The sequence below is a fragment of the Amblyraja radiata genome, chromosome 29 (assembly GCF_010909765.2).
Source record: "Amblyraja radiata isolate CabotCenter1 chromosome 29, sAmbRad1.1.pri, whole genome shotgun sequence".
NCBI classification, from domain to species: domain Eukaryota; kingdom Metazoa; phylum Chordata; class Chondrichthyes; order Rajiformes; family Rajidae; genus Amblyraja; species Amblyraja radiata.
Genome location: NC_045984.1, coordinates 5,818,445 through 5,838,645, shown reverse-complemented (window position 1 = coordinate 5,838,645; position 20,201 = coordinate 5,818,445). Strand labels below are relative to the sequence as shown.

General features: G+C 45.0%; 1 protein-coding gene and 1 non-coding gene across 3 annotated transcripts; both read right to left on the bottom strand.

The window, feature by feature from the left end:
- Window positions 1-510: 510 nt before the first annotated feature.
- ndufs7 (NADH:ubiquinone oxidoreductase core subunit S7) lies at window positions 511-20,169 on the bottom strand. 2 transcript variants are annotated; one of them, XM_033046465.1, is made up of 8 exons: window positions 19,681-19,756; window positions 13,315-13,351; window positions 4,763-4,831; window positions 4,245-4,362; window positions 3,146-3,325; window positions 2,207-2,253; window positions 2,014-2,102; window positions 511-843 (listed from the first exon to the last, which is right to left on the bottom strand). In XM_033046465.1, exons 1-8 carry the CDS (start codon window positions 19,700-19,702, stop codon window positions 746-748), a joined length of 660 nt encoding a protein of 219 aa, XP_032902356.1. In that variant the 5' UTR covers window positions 19,703-19,756; the 3' UTR covers window positions 511-745. The 2 variants fall into 2 exon arrangements, with proteins under 2 accessions (XP_032902356.1, XP_032902355.1); XM_033046464.1 differs by lacking the exon at window positions 19,681-19,756 and adding an exon at window positions 19,985-20,169 and having other exon boundaries at window positions 613-843.
- On the bottom strand, window positions 19,907-19,980 carry trnan-guu. Its single transcript has one exon. It is a non-coding gene; the product is annotated as a tRNA-Asn (tRNA).
- Window positions 20,170-20,201: the final 32 nt, after the last annotated feature.

Below are 20,201 nucleotides of genomic sequence, written 5' to 3'. Positions count from 1 at the left end.
ATAGGCCTAACGCCAGCAGGTGGGACTAGTTTAGTTTACAGCATAGAAACAAGCCCTTCGGCCACCCGAGTGCACGCCGACCAGCGATCCCCACACTCTTACACTACCCCACACACACTAGGGACAATTTAGAATTATACCTAGACAATTAGCTTACAAACCTGTACGTCTTTGCAATGTGGAAGGAAACGAGATCCCAGAGAAAACCCACGCTGGTCACGGAGAACATAGACACGCATCCGTAGTCAGGATCGAACCGGGTCTCTGGTGCTGTGAGGCATCAACTCTACTGCTGTGCCACCATGCCGCACTACTAGTGTAGATGGGACATATTGGTCAGTATGGGCAAGTTAGGCCAAAGGGCCTGTTTCCACACCGTATGACGCTATGACACTCATCCCACCTGCCCGCGTTTGTCCCATATCTCTCGAAACATTTCTAATCTTATCTACTGGAATCCAAGAATCCACGACAAAGGGAAAGGAACAATAAAGGTCAGGGAAACACCACTGATACCAAATGTTGTTGGTTTTAAATGTCAGAAATTATTGAATATACAATTGCCTCAGAACAGAAAATCAAAAATATACAAAGAGAAAGCCATAGAAATTCTTCAACTTTGAAACAGATATTTATAAGACGTCGTTATAGATGATATCACAATGTAAAGCGATCACTCTCCACCACAGAATCAGATCATTAATCTACAAACTTCATAAATACAGGCCGCAGTTATACCGTCTATTTATTTCCGATACCAGACGCTTATCCTTCTTTCCCTCTTTATTTTCTTCTGAAGCTGCAGCAATCCATACAGAAGTGCTTCTGCTGTGGGTGGGCAGCCTATGGTGAAAGGGACATCAATTACCAGAGAAATTGCATTCAATAGCTTAAAAGGGGAATAGCAACACATTGTAAGGAATTTACTTTGATTGGAGACACAACCGTTCTTCTCTGTCTAGTCCTCTTCTACCAAGCCTCCAGAATTGCTTGGTTTCATGAAGTTATCACACATTGAATTTAATTTCCCCCTCCCCCCCGCATGTCACTGGTCTACTCGGTTGATGCATGCTTTAACACATAATCTTTCAATCAGGTCCATGATTGGGAACACTGAGGGCAGGAGATCGCTTTGCTTTGTACTTTGCACTGATTGATTGATAAGTAGATACAGCATGGAAACTGGTCCATCGGCCCACCAAGTCCACGTCGACCATCGATCACCCGTTCACACTAGATCCAAGTTATCCCACTTTCTCATCCATTCCCACCCTGTTAGAAAGCAAAACCACTTGCCACATGTTTTATCTTTGATTAATATAAATCAAACCATCTAAAATAGTTGTACATGAACTGTAACAAGTACTGTCTGCGGTTGAAAACTTAAAACACACACTTGAATCCAATATCCATCCTTTCCTCACAGTTAGTGATTACTGAAGGAATCGTGTTTACCCACCAATTTTTCTTTTAATTAGTTCATAAAACATGGATGTCACCATCCCTAACTGCAGCAGAATTTGCTGTGGTACTTCAGCTAAGTCAGGGAGGGGATGATGGTTTTCCAGAAGATAACTGGCAAATGCTTGGTAACAATCTGATAGATTGATTGAAAGATGCAGCATGGAAACAGGCCCTTCGTCCCACCAAGTCCAAGCCAACCATTGCCCACCCGTTCACACTACTTCTGTGCTACCCCACTTTTGCATCAGTCAGTCAGTCAATTCAGAGGCCAGTTAACCCACAAACTCACACATCTTTGGGATGTGAGAGGAAACTGGAGCACCGAGAGGAAACCTAAACGCGTGCTAACTCCACAAAGGCAGCACCTGAAGTCTGAGTCGAAGGTGGGTCTCTGGGGCAGAGAGACTGTAGCTCAACCTGCTGCGCCACTGTGCCGCCCTCTGCATCTACTATTTCTCATAACTTCATGTCCCCGTTTTCTTACTGCTACCGAAGGAAGAGTCGTACAATACAACCTGTGAAAATTTTCCGATGATCAATAGTACTTACCTGGGACATAAATATCCACTGGCACAATTCTGTCACAGCCCCTCACCACAGCGTAGGAGTAATGGTAATACCCACCACCATTTGCACAGCTGCGTGGAACAGAAATATAGTGGAACGTTATCCTCCGTGCCATAAAGATGAAAGTATGTTGAAAAATCCAAACAGAGGTGCAAGCTGTAGATAGTATTCTCACCTGCCCATGGAAACCACATAGCGAGGTTCAGGCATCTGATCGTAAACCTGTACAACACAGTGATATGTGAATCAGAATTCACCTCGAATTGTGTAATAGTTTGTTGGTTTATTAATAATTATCTATTGGGACTGATCTAACAGAGGTTCATTTTTGTAGAAAATAACAGCTCAAAATATGACACATTGGCCATTGTCACATTGACACAAGGATTCTGACACTGACATTCTCTCCTTCATTCACTGACTGGCCCCTCCACTGCACATTTCTAGCTTACTCTGCTATTGTTGCAGCTTTTCAGCATCTTCATTTTTATGTGCTGGAGAAGGAAGCGAGCAGAAAGAACGCGCACCGCTGGGCAGCACGGCTGCGCAGCGGTAGAGTTGCTGCCTCACAGCGCCAGATATCCGGGTTCGATCCTGACCACAGGTGCTGTCTGTGTGGAATTTGTACGTACTCCCTGTGACCAGAGTGGGTTTTCTTTGGGAGCTCCGGTTTCCTCCCACCCTCCAAAGACGTACAGGGGTGCAGGTTAATTGGATGGTGAATCTGTGGAATTCTTTGCCACAGAGGGCTGTGGAGGCCAAGTCAGTGGATATATTTAAGGCAGAGATAGATAGATTCCTGATTAGTACGGGTGTCAGAGGTTATGGGGAGAAGGCAGGAGAATGGGGTTAGGAGGGAGTGATAGATCAGCCATGATTGAATGGCGGAGTAGACGATGGGCTGAATGGCCTAATTCTGCACCTATCACTTCTGATCTTACGAATTGGCTTCGCTAAAATTGTAAATTGTCCCTAGTGTGTAGGATAGTGTTTGTGTGCGGGGATCGCTGGTCGACATGGACTCGGGTGGGCCGAAGGGTCTGTTTCCGCGGTGTATCGATAAACTAAAATAAAAAACGAAACATAAGAAGAATCCCTCAATCGCTGAGGTTACCTTGCGAAGGGCGGGAGCCATTTTGTTTGTGAGGGTGCCGGCCACGATCATAACATCCGATTGCCGGGGACTGGCACGGAAGACAATGCCAAACCTGTCCATGTCGTACCTGGGCGCTGCCATGTGCATCATTTCTACAGCGCAGCAGGCCAGCCCAAATGTCATGGGCCACAGAGAACTCTGAAAGTTAATTTAAAAATAAATCTGAGACACTCGAGACTGAACAAATGGGATTGGAATAAAAAGGAAATTATGGTTGCAGTCTCTTATCATTGGGAATTGGTCCAAAATACTGCATTAAGATATAAGGAGGTTCCTCAATGCAATCAGATTCCAACATGGCTATAAATGGAAATCTGGATCAGGTACCTGGCCCAGATGCTTAGACCACCCATATTGAAGTAATGGCCAAGAGAGCACACCAACGCCTTTACTTCCTTAGAAGGGTTAGGAGGTTTGACAAGTCCCCAACAACTCCCACCAACTTCTACAGGTGCGCCGTAGAGAGCATTTTAATCAGGATGTATCACAGCATGGCTTGGGAACAGCTCCATCCGAAAACACAAGAAATTGCAGAGAATTGTGGACGCATCCCAAACCAACCTCCCTTCCATTGACTCCACCCTATGCTGCCTCTGCGAGACGACCAGCATAATCAACACAGGTCGCAACACAACCGCTCCCTCTTCTCCCCTCTCCCATCAGGCAAAAAGTATAGAAGTGAGAAAATGCACAGTCCAGATTCAGGGACAGTTTCTTCCCAGCTGTTATTAGGCAACTAAACCATCCTACCAACAACTAGAGAGCAGTCCCGAGCTACTTTCTACCTCATTGGAGACCCTCAGACTATCTTTGATTGGACTTTACTGGACTTGATCTTGCACCAAACGTTATTCCCTTTATCATATATCTGTACACTCACTGTGGATGGCTTGACTGTAATCATGTATTGTCGTCCCGCTGACTGGTTAGCACACAACAAAAGCTTTTCACTGGACCTCGGTACACGTGGCAATAAACTAAACTCAACTCAATACCAGGCTCCGAGTCATCTTTCTCTGCAGGAAGTAAAGGGACAGGTTGCAAAGGCGACACTTACTCGTCGTGCCCAGTTGACGAGGTCGTCCAGTTTAGTGATGACATACTCCCCCTTGTTGCTGGGAAGCGAGAATCTCTTGGTGGGCAACGCAGCCTTCGATTCCTTTGCCAATGCGGAGCTGCAAACAAAGAATTCCACGTCTTTTCACAGCCTTAATAATAGGAAATGCAGTGAAGTCTGACACTTTGTTGGCGATTATACAAATTCAGTTGAGATAACAATGGGGGGGGGGGGAAAGGGGGTGAGGGTTTTTTATACTTTATGGGACAAAGTGCACTGCTCGTAATACGAGCATTTATTATCCATCCAGGAATGCTGTGGAGTCTTCCTTTAAACTACTGTAATTAATCAGCAGCCTGAATCTATGTTATCCCACTTTCTCATCCATTCTCTACACGTGGGATTTATTTTTTATGAGAGGCCGACTAAACTACAAACTCGCATGTCGTCACATTGAGAGATGGTCTGCAACATGTTTTTGAAACCAATGGATATGGAGAAATGATACTTGAATTTACCTGCTTGCATTTTCTGTCACTGTGGTCTGATGGAGACAGCGTGATTGATTAGCAAGAAGTGAACTGGGTCTGAAAGAAAAAAAAGGATAGGTAATAGACAGACAAGATGCACAGTGTGCTGTGTATTGATCTTAATGATATTTCCTACACAGAAGTACCTGCACGGAAGTACATTTTCTGCAGGGCAGTTTGAGCTCTTATAGGCCTTTCTCACGGGGTGACTTGACGCAAGAGGTAACCAGAGTTGAACATCGTGGGAACCTCGTACGATAACCGTACGGCATTCGTGGACCACCGTGGCGCTAACGGCAGGTACTCGTGTAACTTGTCGACTCGGGAGAAAATTCAAGCAAGCTTGAATTTCTCCAAGAGTGACTTGTACACTTGTGGTTGAACATTGAAACATTATATGGACGTAGTGGCCAGTGCGATATCCGTAATAACTCTTGCGTTTACCGTGGGAACTCCTGCGAACGGTGAACCCGGAAGTTTGAGTTTTAGTTTATTTTAGTTGTTGGCCACTCACCATTTGGTGTGACATCTTTAGATTAGATTAGATTAAACTTTATTAATCCCCTTATTCAGGGGAAATTCTGATGTCCTTGCAGCACACTAATAAAAATACAACATAGATTCAAAAAGAAGTTGAACACAAAAACATCCCCCCACAGTGATTCCCACTGTGGGGGAAGGCACAAAGTCCAGTCCCCATCCTCTTGTCCACCCAAAGTCGGGCCTATTGAGGCCTCCACAGTCGCCGCCACGGCGCCCGATGTTCTCGCCGGGTGATGGTGCTTCGGCGTCGGGAGAACCCCCAGCGTCCTTTATAAATGTCTGTATGTTAATGTGTGTTTTTTCCTCTTGGGCATTACTTTGTTTCTGTTGGAGGCTCCACATTTTATTATAGCCTGAAGTGTGATAAAGCTTTTAACTCAGCAGTTTGATTGTCAGTGCTTGTTTACCTCATTGTTAAATAAATATATTTTTTACTATCAGATTGATGTCTGCAATTCTTCATTAACACATCACTACAAGATGAATGTCTCTAATGTTATAATCCCTCTCATGCTGAAACACAAAATAGTTGAAGGGAGGTGATATAATCACATTTTCATTCTTTTTCATTTTTGAGTGTTCATGTCCCTCAATTGCTGAGCTATTTAAACATTTGAAAGTTTCACCTCTCAGTAGATAATTAAATAAGACAATCATCACGGTCAATGTGAGACAGTCTTTATTCCTATTTGACAATATAAAAAGACATATATTGAGAGAAGGTGCATCACACCAAACAACATTTGTCTAAAAAAGGGCTTCGCAAACATGAAAATCAACAAATGAGGCACGCTAGATTTTTTAAAACAGATTCTATTCATTAACCTCCGCAACAAGCCTAAACTCAGGCAATAAAAGGGACAATGCAATGTGCTAAATGGCAGGTTTTGCGGACGACCATCTTATAGGAAGCACTTTTCAGAGGACAACACTAGAAAGTGAAACAAAGAGAAGTAAGCAGGATTACAACGGGACATTATTATCAGCTTATTTTCTATGTATGTCTGCTAACATGCAGTAGTGTTCCTGTGGTCGGCTACCCATCAATAGAGCTGTCCTGCCACGGCACACTCCCCAATTGTGAATTGTAGTAAGCGCAGAGATGGCCTCTTTGCTCTTTCCCACTGTATGTGCCCGAGTTACCTTTGAAACGCTGCAGCCTTGGTTGCACCACTTCTCCATGTACCTAGTGTTATTCCCCCCGTGTCACTGTCCACTAGCTCACCGTCCTGGATGGCAGTTGCTGATCCTGCAGCTGCACCTCTCATTCGGATCAGGTTGTGCAGAACACATGCTGCATATACTATAGTCTCAACATTCTTGGGCTTCTGCTCCATTGTCTTGAGCAAGCATCTAAATCTGTTTGCCAAGATGCCAAAATAATTTTCTACAACCCTCCTAGCCCTTGACAGCCTGTAATTGAAGATCCTCTGTTCCTAGTTAGATTCCTCTGTGGATTAAGCACATTAAGCAGTTTATCATATTGTCCAAATAGAGGTCTCCGTTGAAAGATGGTCTTCACCCAGTGAGACTTCCTCTTAATTCTCTTTTTAATTAATCTCACCCTTCTGCCTTCACGCAAGCATCCTCGATTCACATAGAGGGCTGCTGCATACAGCGCGTCAATGAAAAACACCACCATCCTGTACTCGAAATTACTTAGTACAGGCATGTCTCCAAATGAGCCAATTCAACCAAGGGAGGATAATAGTGTGTGAAAAAAAAAGGTGACATCATTTGTGCCACGTGATGATTTAACAACACTTCACAGTTCACAATTTTCATTCAAGATTTAACGGGAAAGCTCGGGAGACGGACAAGTCACTCGCACAAATAACAGAAATGCCGAGTACCCGTGGGAAGTCCTTATCTACCCCCCGTTATATCGTGTGATATCGTGCTAGACCACGACCACTTCACTCTGGTTACATCTTGCGTCAAGTCGCCCCGTGAGAAAGGCCTATTAGTTTCCATGGCTTAAAGCATTTCACGAAAGGTGCAATGCACAAACCTGGAAAAAGCTACATTTCTTCCTCTCTTTGCTCCCATCCAGCAGAAGACACAGCAGCTTGAAAGTGGACACTGTCAGACTCAGGAACAGCTTCCTCCTTTCTGTTATCAGGCTTCTGAAAGGTCCTTCCATAAGCGAGGGTACTGGCCGATTCTCCTCTACCCCATTGCAGGCATTAGACTTTGTCGATGGAACTGATGTGCTACAATGCTAGGAACTATATTCTGCACTCTGTATCTTCCCCTTTGCTCTAGTTGAGTTTGACGATTGTATTTATGTTTATTATCTGTGGAAGAAGGACAGGCTGCAGGTTTCATCGCAAATCCTAAAGGACAGCTGGCGAAATTACCAAAATACTGTTAAAGAGGCCAAAAGATATTACCTGTCTAATATAATAGTGTCTAAGCGTCACGACCCACGTGTGTTATTCAAAACTATTGATTCTGTTTTAACTGCCCCACAGCCTGTTTGCTTGGAAGCATCGTCCGAATTGTGCAATGACTTCCTGCACTTCTTTATCAATAAGGTTGTTTCTATAAGGGCTCTCATCTCAGCTCCTGCCTCTGACCCCTCTGTTCCGGCCCCATGCCTGGTGGCATTTGATAAGTTTGTGCCTCTGACATTGTCGGGTCTAGAGGATGTGGTTAGGCATATTAAGCCGTCGGGTTCCCCTTGTGATGCTGTCCCTCCTCTTCTTTTTAAAGAGGTTTTCCCGAGTATAGGGCAGTCGGTTCTCGCCATCATAAACAGTAGCTTGTGTTCTGGGGTTGTCCCCATAAATTTTAAACATGCTGTAGTGCAACCACTACTTAAGAAACCAGGCCTGGATCAAACTGATCTGGCCAATTTTAGGCCGATCTCCAAGTTGCCTTTTATCTCTAAGACCATGGAGAAAGTAGTTTATGCTCAGCTGAAACTCTTCCTGGATGAGCACAATATTCGGGAGGTTTTCCAGTCTGGATTCAAGGCTATGCATAGCACAGAGTCGGCTCTGCTAAGGGTCTTCAACGACATCCTCCTGGCAAACGACTCTGGTAATTATGTGGTTCTTGTCTTGCTGGACCTATCTGCCGCCTTCGATACAGTGGACCATGGAATTTTAATTTCCCGATTACAGCACCAAGTGGGCATTTGTGGCAGTGCCCTGGGATGGTTCAGGTCCTATCTGGCAGACAGAACCATGCGTGTAAGCCTTGCTAGCTTTGAATCCTCCTCCACTCCCTTGGCATATGGGGTTCCACAGGGCTCAATTTTAGGGCCCCTGCTCTTCTCTTTATACCTACTTCCTCTGGGCTCAATTTTAAGAAGGCATGGCATCTCCTTTCACTTTTACACAGATGATAGCCAGTTATATATGCCACTCAGGAAAGAAGACGACTATTCTCTAAAATCACTTCTGTCTTGTCTTGAGGACATTAAGTCCTGGATGGCCTTAAACTTTCTGGGACTTAATGAAGAGAAGACAGAGGTGATTTTGTTTGGCCCCAATGGCTGCCGTGAACCTCCCTTTGTTGACTTGGGTCCACTGGCATTGTCTGTAAAGCCAACCGTTTTGAACCTGGGTTTTAGGATGGACGGTGATTTTAAACTAGATAAACAAATAGGCGCGGTGGTTAAGTCCAGCTTCTTTCACCTAAGGAAGCTGGCAAAGGTGAAGCCCATTCTCGAGCGGCAGCATTTTGAAACAGTAATCCATGCCTTTATTACATCTAGGCTGGATTACTGTAACGCACTCTACTCTGGAGTCGCACGAGCTTCATTGGCTCGTCTCCAGCTTGTTCAAAATGCTGCCGCTCGCCTTTTGACCGGAACTCGAAAGAGGGAGCACATTACGCCAATTTTGGCCTCCCTTCACTGGCTCCCAGTGCACTTTCGAGTTCATTTCAAAATTCTTTTATTTGTTTTTAAATCGTTGAATGGGCTCGCCCCGCCTTACCTCTCTAAGCTGCTCCACCTATATGCTCCTGCCCGGTGCCTCAGGTCAGCTGATCAGCTGCTCCTTGAGGTACCAAGGTCTAAGCGGAAGCTCAGAGGGGATAGAGCCTTTTCTGTTGCTGCTCCGGCACTCTGGAACACCTTGCCGCTGCACATCAGACAGGCCCCCTCACTGTCCATCTTCAAATCCTCCCTAAAAACACATTTTTATTCTTTGGCTTTCGACACTGGCTGAAGCATTGCTCCTGTTCTTAGTGCTTTTAATGTCTTTTAATTTTTAGTGTGTTTTTTATAGTCCTTCGTTTTACGGTTTTTAATGGTTTGTAATAGCTTTTTGTCCATGAGTTCTCATGTACAGCACTTTGTGGCAACTGCAGTTGTTTAAAGTGCTTTATAAATAAAGTTATTATTATTATTATCTGATCCGAATGGCATGTAAAACAAAACTTTTCTGTGTACCTCTGTACATGTGACAACAATATACCTCCACTTAAGGGCATACAGCACAAAGCTTCAACTGACTGCCATCTGGGATGAACTGAAGCAGGTGATCCCAAAGATGGAGCACCTGGAATCAAAACAGAAGATGCTGGGAACACTTGGGAGTATTTTAGGGGGATGTTTATGGAGAAAGCTGTTATTGCGCTGCACATGAAACAAAGGCAGCTCTGAACCTCTCAGCACAGGTTTGAACTGGGGTACTCCACACAAGCCTGATGGAGCCCAACCTTATTGGTATGTTTGGTTTAGCTCAGGTCCTCAGGTTGAGCAGGAAGGGACTGGACTGGATTTGACTCAGGGTGGGCTTTCATTTTGAACTCAGAAGATGCTGCCTGCACTAGAGCATTTGAAATATTTTCTGCTCATCGAATTTCCAGCATCTCCGGCATCTTGTTTGTGTCCAGCTTTGCCATCTAAGGGAGACTCTGAACAGTGATCAAGACTATGCCACTGGACTAAATCCAGGCTGCGGTCACTAACTATCCAGCAGCAGAGAGCTGAAGAGTGGGCTTCTAGCTCAGTGATGACGTGCATTAGCATCGACGTCAGTGTACGTCACCAACAACATACATTATACGTCTTGTAAAAGACTTTGTCTTGCAGAAATATTATAGAGCCCATCATGATTAATTAGCTGCAATTAAGAAACTGGTCTTCCATTCACATTACTCATTCCACATTATGTCGTTGACTTCAGGTTGGTATTGGTTTATTATTGTCACGTGTACCGAGATAAAGGGAAAGGCTTTTGTTTGTGTGCGATCTAAATCAATCAGATCATACTATCTACATGGGTACAATCAAGTCGCACAAGTACAGCAGTTGAACAAAGAGTAAAATACTAGGGTGGAGAATATAATGTTCAGCATTGTAGCATTACATTCCATAGAAGATCCAATGTCGCAATGAGTTTAGTTTAGTTTATTGTTATTGTCTTGTGTACTGAGGTACAGTGAAACTTTTTGCTGCGTGCTACACAGTCAAGGAAAAGAGTATACATAATTACAATCAAGCCGTCCATATCGTACACATACAGGATAAACAAAGGGCACAAAAGGGATTGTGACTAAACCCTAGCTTATGGGAGAAACTGTCCTCTGGACAACAGAAGGGTCCCGACCTGAAACATTACCTAGCCCTTTTCTCCAGAGATGTTGCCTGACCTGCAGTTATTCCAGCACTTTGTGTCAAACATTAGGGAATATGTCCCATCATCAGTAGAGTCATATCCTAAACATAACCCTGAAATAAATAGGGTGAAGTAATTAACTAGGCTTTGCAGACTCAGTTCAGTTTATTGTCACGTGTACCGAGGTACAGTGAAAAGCTTTAGTTTTGTGCTAACCAGTCAGCAGAAAGACAATACACGATTACAATCGATCCATTTACAGTGTATGGATACATAAGGGAGTAAAGTTTAGTGCAAGGTAAAGCCAGCAAAGAGTCCAAGGGTCATCAAACTCATGCTACACCACCAGCCTGCATTGCTATGTAACAAATGATTGCATTCCAAAAGTTATTGGGAGCTGTGGGATATCCCCAGAATGTGAAAATTATTGTACAGATCCAGCTATTCTACAAAACCAGATTGCACATCACATTATAACCATCGTTTTTTTCATTAAAAGACTCCATCTTCGCAATTTAAAACAGTTGCACGAACAAACATCATATTTATGACACTGATAATTAAAACAAAGGAAACAGTTAAAAAATGAATTCAAAGTTCTTGCTGAGGGCAACATTTCTGAGCACATCTGAGGCAGAGGATATGAAAGTAATTATTCGGGAACTAAATTTTTACTTTATCTGATGATTTTATAGGAATCTTAGAATTTATCAAAAAGTGGAACCAAGCAAGATAAAAGACACCTAGACCCTTTGATCCTCATCTATCTAAATGATAGACCCTTAAATCTCCCTATTATTTGACAGTAAATTAAATATCTCTTAGTTTAGTTTATTTTATTTTAAGTTTAGAAATACAGCTCGGTAATAGGCCCTTCAGTCCACCGAGTCCGCGCCTACCAGCAATCCCTGCACACTACCACTATCCTACACACACTAGGGACAATTTACTACCAAGTACCAATACTAAGCCAATTAACCTCCAAAACTGTGCACCTTTGGAGTGTGGTAGGAAACCGGAGAGCCCGGAGAAAACCCACGCAGATTGTTAATGTGACTTTTATTAAATGTTGGGAATAAGTTGACGCAAGCAAGTACTATTTAACATGTCAGAGAAGAGGTCTAACAATCAAGGGTACAAAGGGTCAATCCTCCCCCAAATTCATGGGGACTGGAATAGCAAAACCAACACTGTAATCAAACTTTGGCTCGAATGTATTTATGTATAGTATTATCTGATTTGATTAGATTGCACAGTTAGAACCTTTTTCCCCAGGGTGGAAATGTCCATCACTAGAGGGCATCGCTGAGGTGAAAGGAGGAAATTTTAATGGAGAAGCGCAGGGCAAGTTTTTTTTTTTTTTAAACGCAGAAAGCAGTGGTCGCCTCGTACACATTGCCAGGGGCGGTGGTGGAGGCAGACATGATAGTGACGTTTAAGAGGCTTTTAGATAGGCACATGGAAGTGCAGGGAATAGAGGGATATTATACACAGGCAGATAAGAACAGTTCAACTTGGCATTATGTTTATGAAGGAACTGTAGATGCTGGAAAATCGAAGGTAGACACAAATGCTGGAGAAACTCAGCGGGTGAGGCAGCATCTATGGAGCGAAGGAAATAGGCAACGTTTCGTGTCGAAACGTTGCCTATTTCCTTTGCTCCATAGATGCTGCCTAACCAACTTGGCATTATGATCGTCAGAAACATTGTGGGCCAAAGGGCCCTATCCTGTGCTGTAATGTTCCCCTCTATTGTCTATCGTAGCACGCAAACAAAGCTTTTCACCATATTTTGGTACACATGACAATAATAAACCTAAACGTGAATGTCCCAAGATATGATCCTAGAAGGCAAGCTGCCATTTTGTTTCCAATGGTGAACTATGTGGTTTGTGCACCGAGCTTTCATTAAAAAAATACTTCCCTTGATTCATTATTTCTCATGACCATGGACTGGATTTGAAGGAAATTGTTCATTTTTTGATATTCATAAGTTACACAATCAGAATTAGGCCATTCGACACATCGAATCAACTCCGCCATTCAATCACGGCTCACATATCAAAGGAGCAGAATTAGGCCATTCGGCCCTTCAAGTCTCCCCTGCCATTCAATCATAGCTGGTCTATTTTCCCCCCGCAACCCTATTTTCCTGCTTTCTCTCCATATTCCCTTAACTCCCATACTTATCAAGAATCTGTCAATTTCTGCCTTAAAAATATCCATTTAAGAATTTGAAATCCCCAAATCCCAGCACAACATCCTGGAGATAACCTAAAAGATTATTAGTTTAGTTTTTAATCCGAGGCCAGAAGACATCTAAACTTTGTTGTCATTGCTTATACTGCCATAAAGGTCAGTAATTCATATTGATCAGCTTTTTAGGGCAGAGGTAAAGTAAAGCAAGGGTTGTGGATTTACCTGGAGACAAAGGTCACGAACTTGCCAAGGCGCAGGGCTGAAAGAAGAAAGTTGGGAAAAGACACAATTAAAGCAATAGCAATCTCAATAGGAAATTGAGTTTTCATCATGGCTTTTAAGTTCCAGACTATTCACATTTATTCACACTCTACCAAAATCTCTTGATTGGGCAGAACAGTCTCAGCGCATGTGATCTGGGCTTGATCCTGACTATGGGTGCTGTCTGTGTGGAGTTGGCACGTTCTCCCTGTGACCGTATGGGTTTCCTCCGACATCCCAAAAACATACAGGCGTTTTTTCATTTAATTGCCCTCCGCAAATTGCTCCTAGTGTGTAGAGAGTGGATGAGCAAGTGGGACAACACCGAACTAGTGTGAACAGTTGATGGTACACAAAATTGCTGGAGGAACTCAGCGGGTGCGGCAGCATCTATGGAGCGAAGGAAATAGGCGACGTTTCGGGCCGAAACCCTTCTTCAGACCGTTTGATCGTTGGTCAGCGTAGACTTGGTGGGCCGAAGGGCCTGTTCCCACGCTGTATCTTTCAATTCATTATAATGGTTTACGCAATTATATTGTCTTGCATCCTTGCAATTTCTAAATACTCTTAAAATTCCTTTTATGGTTCAATTTAAACTCTGCATTATAAATTCTGTCTCCACAAATGTTACTGATAAAACATTTCATCACAAATAAATTCTCTAACTGAATTACTGGCAGATGCAGAATGTATTAATAATCAAATTTTGAGGGGAAAATATTAGAAATCAGGTTTTCACAGAGTATCCACCTCTCTAGTTAAAATATTACACAAGTATTTGTACATTGTGGTAGATTTTGAAAATGACAAAGCGTATCTAGTTGCCACAGCAACAATTATGTTGCAATGCATAAAGGGCAGTTTTTTTAAAGAATCATTATCCATCAGCGTGGAGCACTGAACCAGAGGCAGCGAAAAAGTACGAGAAGAAGTTGCTTTAGGATATATTGATTTTAAGTTTAGAGTTTAATTTAAAGATACATATGCAAACAGGCCCTTCGGCCCACAGAATCCTTGCCGACCATCGATCACCCACACACTAATTCTATGTCCTACACACATCGGCCAATTTACAGAAGCCAATTTATCTACAAACCAGCACATCTTTGGAGTGTGGGAGGAAACTGGAACACTTAAAGAATAGCCACGTGGTCACAGGGAGAATTTAAACTCCACACAGACAGCACCCGTAGTCAGAATCAAACCCGAGTCTCTGGAGCTGACAGCAGCTCGACCACTGCACTGTCATGTTGGGATGATAAACTTGTTTACTGAAAGAGTATGTGGAGCAGGAAATATTTTAGCACAGAATATAATTGAAGCAGAGACATTAGCAACTTTTTACCATAAGCTGGGGTAGCGATCGATTCACCTCTACCCAACACAGACATTGGACTGTCTATAGAACTGATGCGCTACAATATTCAGAACTTCATATATTCTGTATCTTTGCCTTTGCTCCATCTATTGTACTTGAGTTTGACTTTATTTATGTATAGTATTATCAGATTTGCTTGGATAGCATGCAAGACAGAGCCTCTTGCCCAGAGGGGTAACATTTTCACACAAAGGGTGGTGTATGTATAGAACAAGCTGCCAGAGAAGGTAGTTGATGCAAGGACTATCCCAACATTTAAGAAGCAGTTAGATAGGTACATGGATAGGACAGGTTTGGAGGGATATGGACCAAATGCTGGTATGTGGGACTAGTGTAGCTGGGACATATTGGCGTGTGGGCAAGTTGGGCCGAAGGGCCTGTTTCCACACTGCATCACCTTTTGACTCTGTAAAACAACGCTTTTCATTGTACCTTGGCACACACAACAAGAATAAACCTAAATCTTTTGAAGGAAAGTGGATAAATGTTGGAAATGGAGTAATGATATGGGGAGATCTCCGAGCAAAAAGTTAAAGGCATGGAGGTGCAGTAAACAAAAACCCAGGTGGATTCCGAGTACACACTCAAAACCCCAAAAGCCAATTCACATTCTTTCAAAATGTTCCTGCCTGACACGAGTGTCGCAGAAAATGAAGGTTTGCATTTCTGCAGCACATTTATAAACACTCCAGACAATTGGAGTGTCGTCGCCCAGTGCAAGCTCCCTCCAACAGAAATGTAATAAAGCCGAGAGAAACGATCTTTATAATGCGATGATTTGGGGAGATACTCCTGTTAGAGTGTTTGGCAAGACAGGGGGGGGGGGGGGGGGGGGAGGGAGTGAGGAAGCCTGGATAATAATGCTCTTGTCAGGAAAAATAAGGAGGCATGGGCCAGGTTTAGGCAGCTGGGATTGTGCAACCCAGGAGGAATTTCAGGATCTGAGGAGCATACTTACAGGATACAAGGAGGGCAAAAAGGAAACATGAGAAAACAGGCATTTGATATCAAGAAAAATCCAAAGAGATTTTATAATTACTTTAAGGGAAAGAGAACAGGGCCCTTCAGAAACCAAAGTAGTCATCTCTTTGTGGAGCTGCAGGAATTAGTCAACGCCTTCAATGGGAATTTCTCCTCTTGTTATCGTAGGGAAAGATATGAAAAACAGGGAACTTGGGACAGTTAATAGAGATGTCTGGAGTCCATATTACGATCAAGGTGCTGGAGGTCCTATGGCTTACGAAGGTAGATACATTTCCCAGGCCTGATCAGATATATCTAAGGACTCTGTGGGAAGTTAGAGAAGAAATTGTCATTGCCCTGGCTGAGATATACAAATCATCATTAGACATGGGTGAGGTGCCGGAATACTGGAGGGTTGCAAATGTTGTGCTTCTATTTAAAAACGGCTGCAAGGAAAAGCCTGGGAACTATAGACCAGCGAGCCTAACATCTGTGATACGCAAGTTAGAGTCAAAGAGTCATAAAGTGTGGAAACAGGGGCTTGGGGCCACTTGCCCACACCAATCAACATGTCCCATCTACACTTGGGTTACCTGAGAAGATTCTGAGGGATAATATATACACATTTTGATATACAGGGACTGATTATAAATGATCAGCATGGTTTGTATGTGGGAGATTGTGTATTACAACTCTGATTGAATTTTTTGCAGAAGCAACCAAAAAGGTTGATTGAGGCAAAGCCATAGATGTTGGCTATATAGACATCAACAAGGCATTTGATAAAGTTCTGCATAGTAGACTGCTCTGGAAGGTTAGATTGCATAGGACACGGAGAGCTAGCAAACTGGATAGAGAATTGTCTTGATGGAAGGAAGCAGAGGGTGATGGTAGAAGGTTGTTTTTAATACTGGAGGCCTGTGACTAGTGGTGTGCCTCAGGAAGTGGTCCTGGATCCATTACTGTTTATAGTTTATATCAACCATTTGGATGATAACTTAGAAGGCATTACTGGAAAGTTTGCAGAGGACACCAAAGTGGGTGGTATTGTAGATAGCGAACGTGGTTATCGGAAATTACAGCTAGATCTTGGTCAGTTGGCAAGTAGGCTGAGGAATGGCTAATATACTATATACTTATCTGCAATAAACTAATATCTGAGTTTATTGCAGATAAGTGTGAGATATTAAATTTTGGGAAGACGCTAGGGCAGGACCTTTACAGTGAATGTCAGGGCTTTGAGGAGCATTGTAGAGAGCAGACGGATCTAGGAGTGCAGTAACATAGCTCCATGACAGGGGTGTCACAGGTAGATAGGGTGGTCAAAAAGGCTTTTGGTACATTGGCCTTCACCAATCAGGGTGTTGAGTATAAACATTTGGATACAATATTATAATTATACAATTACCCCTGTGAGGCTGCATTTGGTCAGCTTTGGTCATCCTGCCAGAGGAAGGATGTTGTTAAACTGGAAAGAGTGCAGAGGTTTACGAGGATATTTCCAGGACTTGAGGGCCTGGATTGGGAGAGGTTTAGCAAGCCAGGACCTTATTCTTTGGAGTGCAGGAGGCAGAAAGATAATCTTATAGGGGTGTATAAAATCATGAGAGGGATAGGATTAATGCACAGAGTCTTTTATGCAGAGTAGGGGATTCAAGAACCAGAGGACATATGTTTGTGAGGGGGACAGATTTAAGGGGCAACTTTTTCCACTGGTGGTGGGTATATGAAACGACCTGCCAGAGGAGGTAGTCGAGGCAGGTACTATAACAATATTTAAAATACTTTTGGACAGGTATGTGATAGAGAAGGTTAGTGTGATATGGGTGAAGAATGGCAGGTGGGACTAGTGTAGATGGGGCAGCTTGGTTGGCACAGGCAAGTTGGGCCACAAGGCCTGTTACCGAGGGGTATGATTTTGGCTATGAGAAGCACTGGCCAGGAGAGTGGAGAGAGCTACATAACAATCTCCCTCAAAATAGCGCTGGGACCTTTAGAACAGCACAGCACACAATGCCTGGGTCGAACATGATGCCAAACTGTTCTCATCTGCCTGCACGTGATTCATATCCTTTCCCCGCATATCATGCTCCAATCTAAAAGCCTCTTAAAGGCCGCTAAGCCATTAACCTACATCACCACACCTGGCAGGACGCTTCAGGCACTCATGCCTTTTCGTGTTAAAAAATTTGCCCTACACATTTATCTCGTTTAAACTTTGCCCCTTTGACCTTAAAACTAACTATGCCATCTAGTCTTTGACATTTCTACCCTAGAAAAAAAATTCTGATTATCTAATCTATCAATGATTCGTATTATTTTATACATTTCTATTAGGCCTCCAACACTCCAGAGAAAACAATGCAAGTCTGCTCTATGCAGCTAATATCCCCTAATCCAAGAAAAAGGACACAGAAAGTGCTGGTGCAACTCACTGGGTCAGGCAGCATCTTCAGAAGAAGGGTCCGACTCAAAACATCACCTTCCCATGTTCTACAGAGATGATGCCTGGCCCGCTGAGTTACTCCAGCACTTTTTGTTTTGGTAAACCAGCATCTGCAGTTCCTCGTGTCTACTCTCTAATCCAGGTATCATTCTGGTAAAATATAGAAACTGCAAATGCTAATTTATACCGAAGATAGACACAAAGTGCTGGAGTAATCAACAGGTCAGGCAGCATCTCTGGAGAAAAAGGATGGGTAACATTTCAGTTCAGGATCTTTCTTCAGACTGCTTTTTATTTTGTTAATGTACCTCCTCCCCAAAATCCACAAAACAATCTGAGAAAGGTCCCGACTTGAAAGATCACTCATCTTTTTTCTCCAGCGATGCTGTCTGACTCGCTGAGTTACTCCAGCACTTTGTGTCTTTGTTTGTAAACCAGCATATGCAGTACCTTGTGCTTACAATCAATTTGTTGATCTCCGAATTAACTTCTTGTGTAGGGAGGAACTGCAGATGCTGGTTTACAACGAAGGTAGACACAAAGTGCTGAAGTAACTCAGTGGGTCAGGCAGCATCACTGGAGAAAAAGGGTGGATGATATTTCAGGTCGGGACCCTTCTTCAGACTGTTTGCTTGTGGATTTTGGGGTGGAGGTAGAATGTAGTCTCTGAAAGAAGATTCTGACCTGTAATGCCACCCTTTAGAGAGGGGAGGGGGGGGGGGGAGAGGGGGGAGGGGAGAGGAGAGGGGGAGGGGAGAGGGGGGGGGGGGGAGAGGGAGAGGGGGGGGGGGAGAGGGGGGGGGGGGGAGAGGGGGGGGGGGAGAGGGAGAGGGGGGGGGAGAGGGAGAGGGGGGGGGGAGGGGGGGGGGGGAGAGGGAGAGGGGGGGGGGGGAGAGGGAGAGGGGGGGGGAGAGGGAGGGGGGGGAGAGGGAGGGGGGGGGGGGAGAGGGAGGGGGAGAGGGAGAGGGGGGGGGAGAGGGAGAGGGAGGGGGGGGGAGAGGGAGAGGCAGGGGGGGAGAGGGAGAGGGGGGGGGAGAGGGGGGGGGGGGGGGGAGGGGGAGAGGGAGAGGGGGAGGGGGGGAGAGGGAGGGGGGGAGAGGGAGAGGGGGGGAGGGGGGGGGGGAGGGGGGGAGGGCGGGGGTGAGAGGGAGAGGGGGGGAGGGAGAGGGGGGGGGGAGGGAGAGGGGGAGAGAGGGAGAGGCAGGGGGGGAGAGGGACAGGGGGGGAGAGGGGGAGGGGGGGGGGAGAGGGAGAGGGGAGAGGGAGAGGGGGGGGGGGAGAGGGAGAGGGGGAGAGGGAGAGGGGGGGGGGGGGGGGGTGGGGAGAGGCCGCCGTTTGGGAGCCGTTGAGCGGGCACCCCCCCCGCCCCGTCGCCCTCAAGGTCAGTCAGGGCAGCGGCCGAGGCCCCCGGGCATCGCCCGCCAGCCGGGAGAAGTCCCCACCAGCTTCCCCCCTCCCGCCCCAGACCCCAGACACCGCCTCTGGTCATCGCCCCGCTGCAACAACCGCCGGTAAAGGCGCCGGCGACCAACGCACTCACCGCCCAGCTTGAGCGCCGCCATCTTGAGCGCAACCCGACCGCCTTCCCTTCCCTTAAGGAGCTGAAGGAAGGTTCCGGGCGGGCAAAACCTTGCACAGTCTCCGCAGGAGAACGTTATACTCGACAGAAAATCATTCCAAATTAATTTAGAGTGTTAACTTTGTTGTTATAAACAACGCTTGAAATGATAACAACTATAAAATATAGGAGTGTAAAAACAGACGCCCGTCCCTGGGTGGGCTCGAACCACCAACCTTTCGGTTAACAGCCGAACGCGCTAACCGATTGCGCCACAGAGACCGACCTGTTGGCAATGGTCCGGGAGCCGCCTGATAAACCGGCGCATGGAGGCCGAGGCCGAGGCCGAGGGGCCACCGCGTCCATAGTCCAACTCCCTTCTCCGGCCACCGGCTATCAGGGATCATCATGGCTTTTGGGTCAGATCCATTTAAGGCATAAAGCGTCCAATTGGTGCCTCCGTCCACACACATAACCCCTGCATCCTCAACTGCTCGACATGG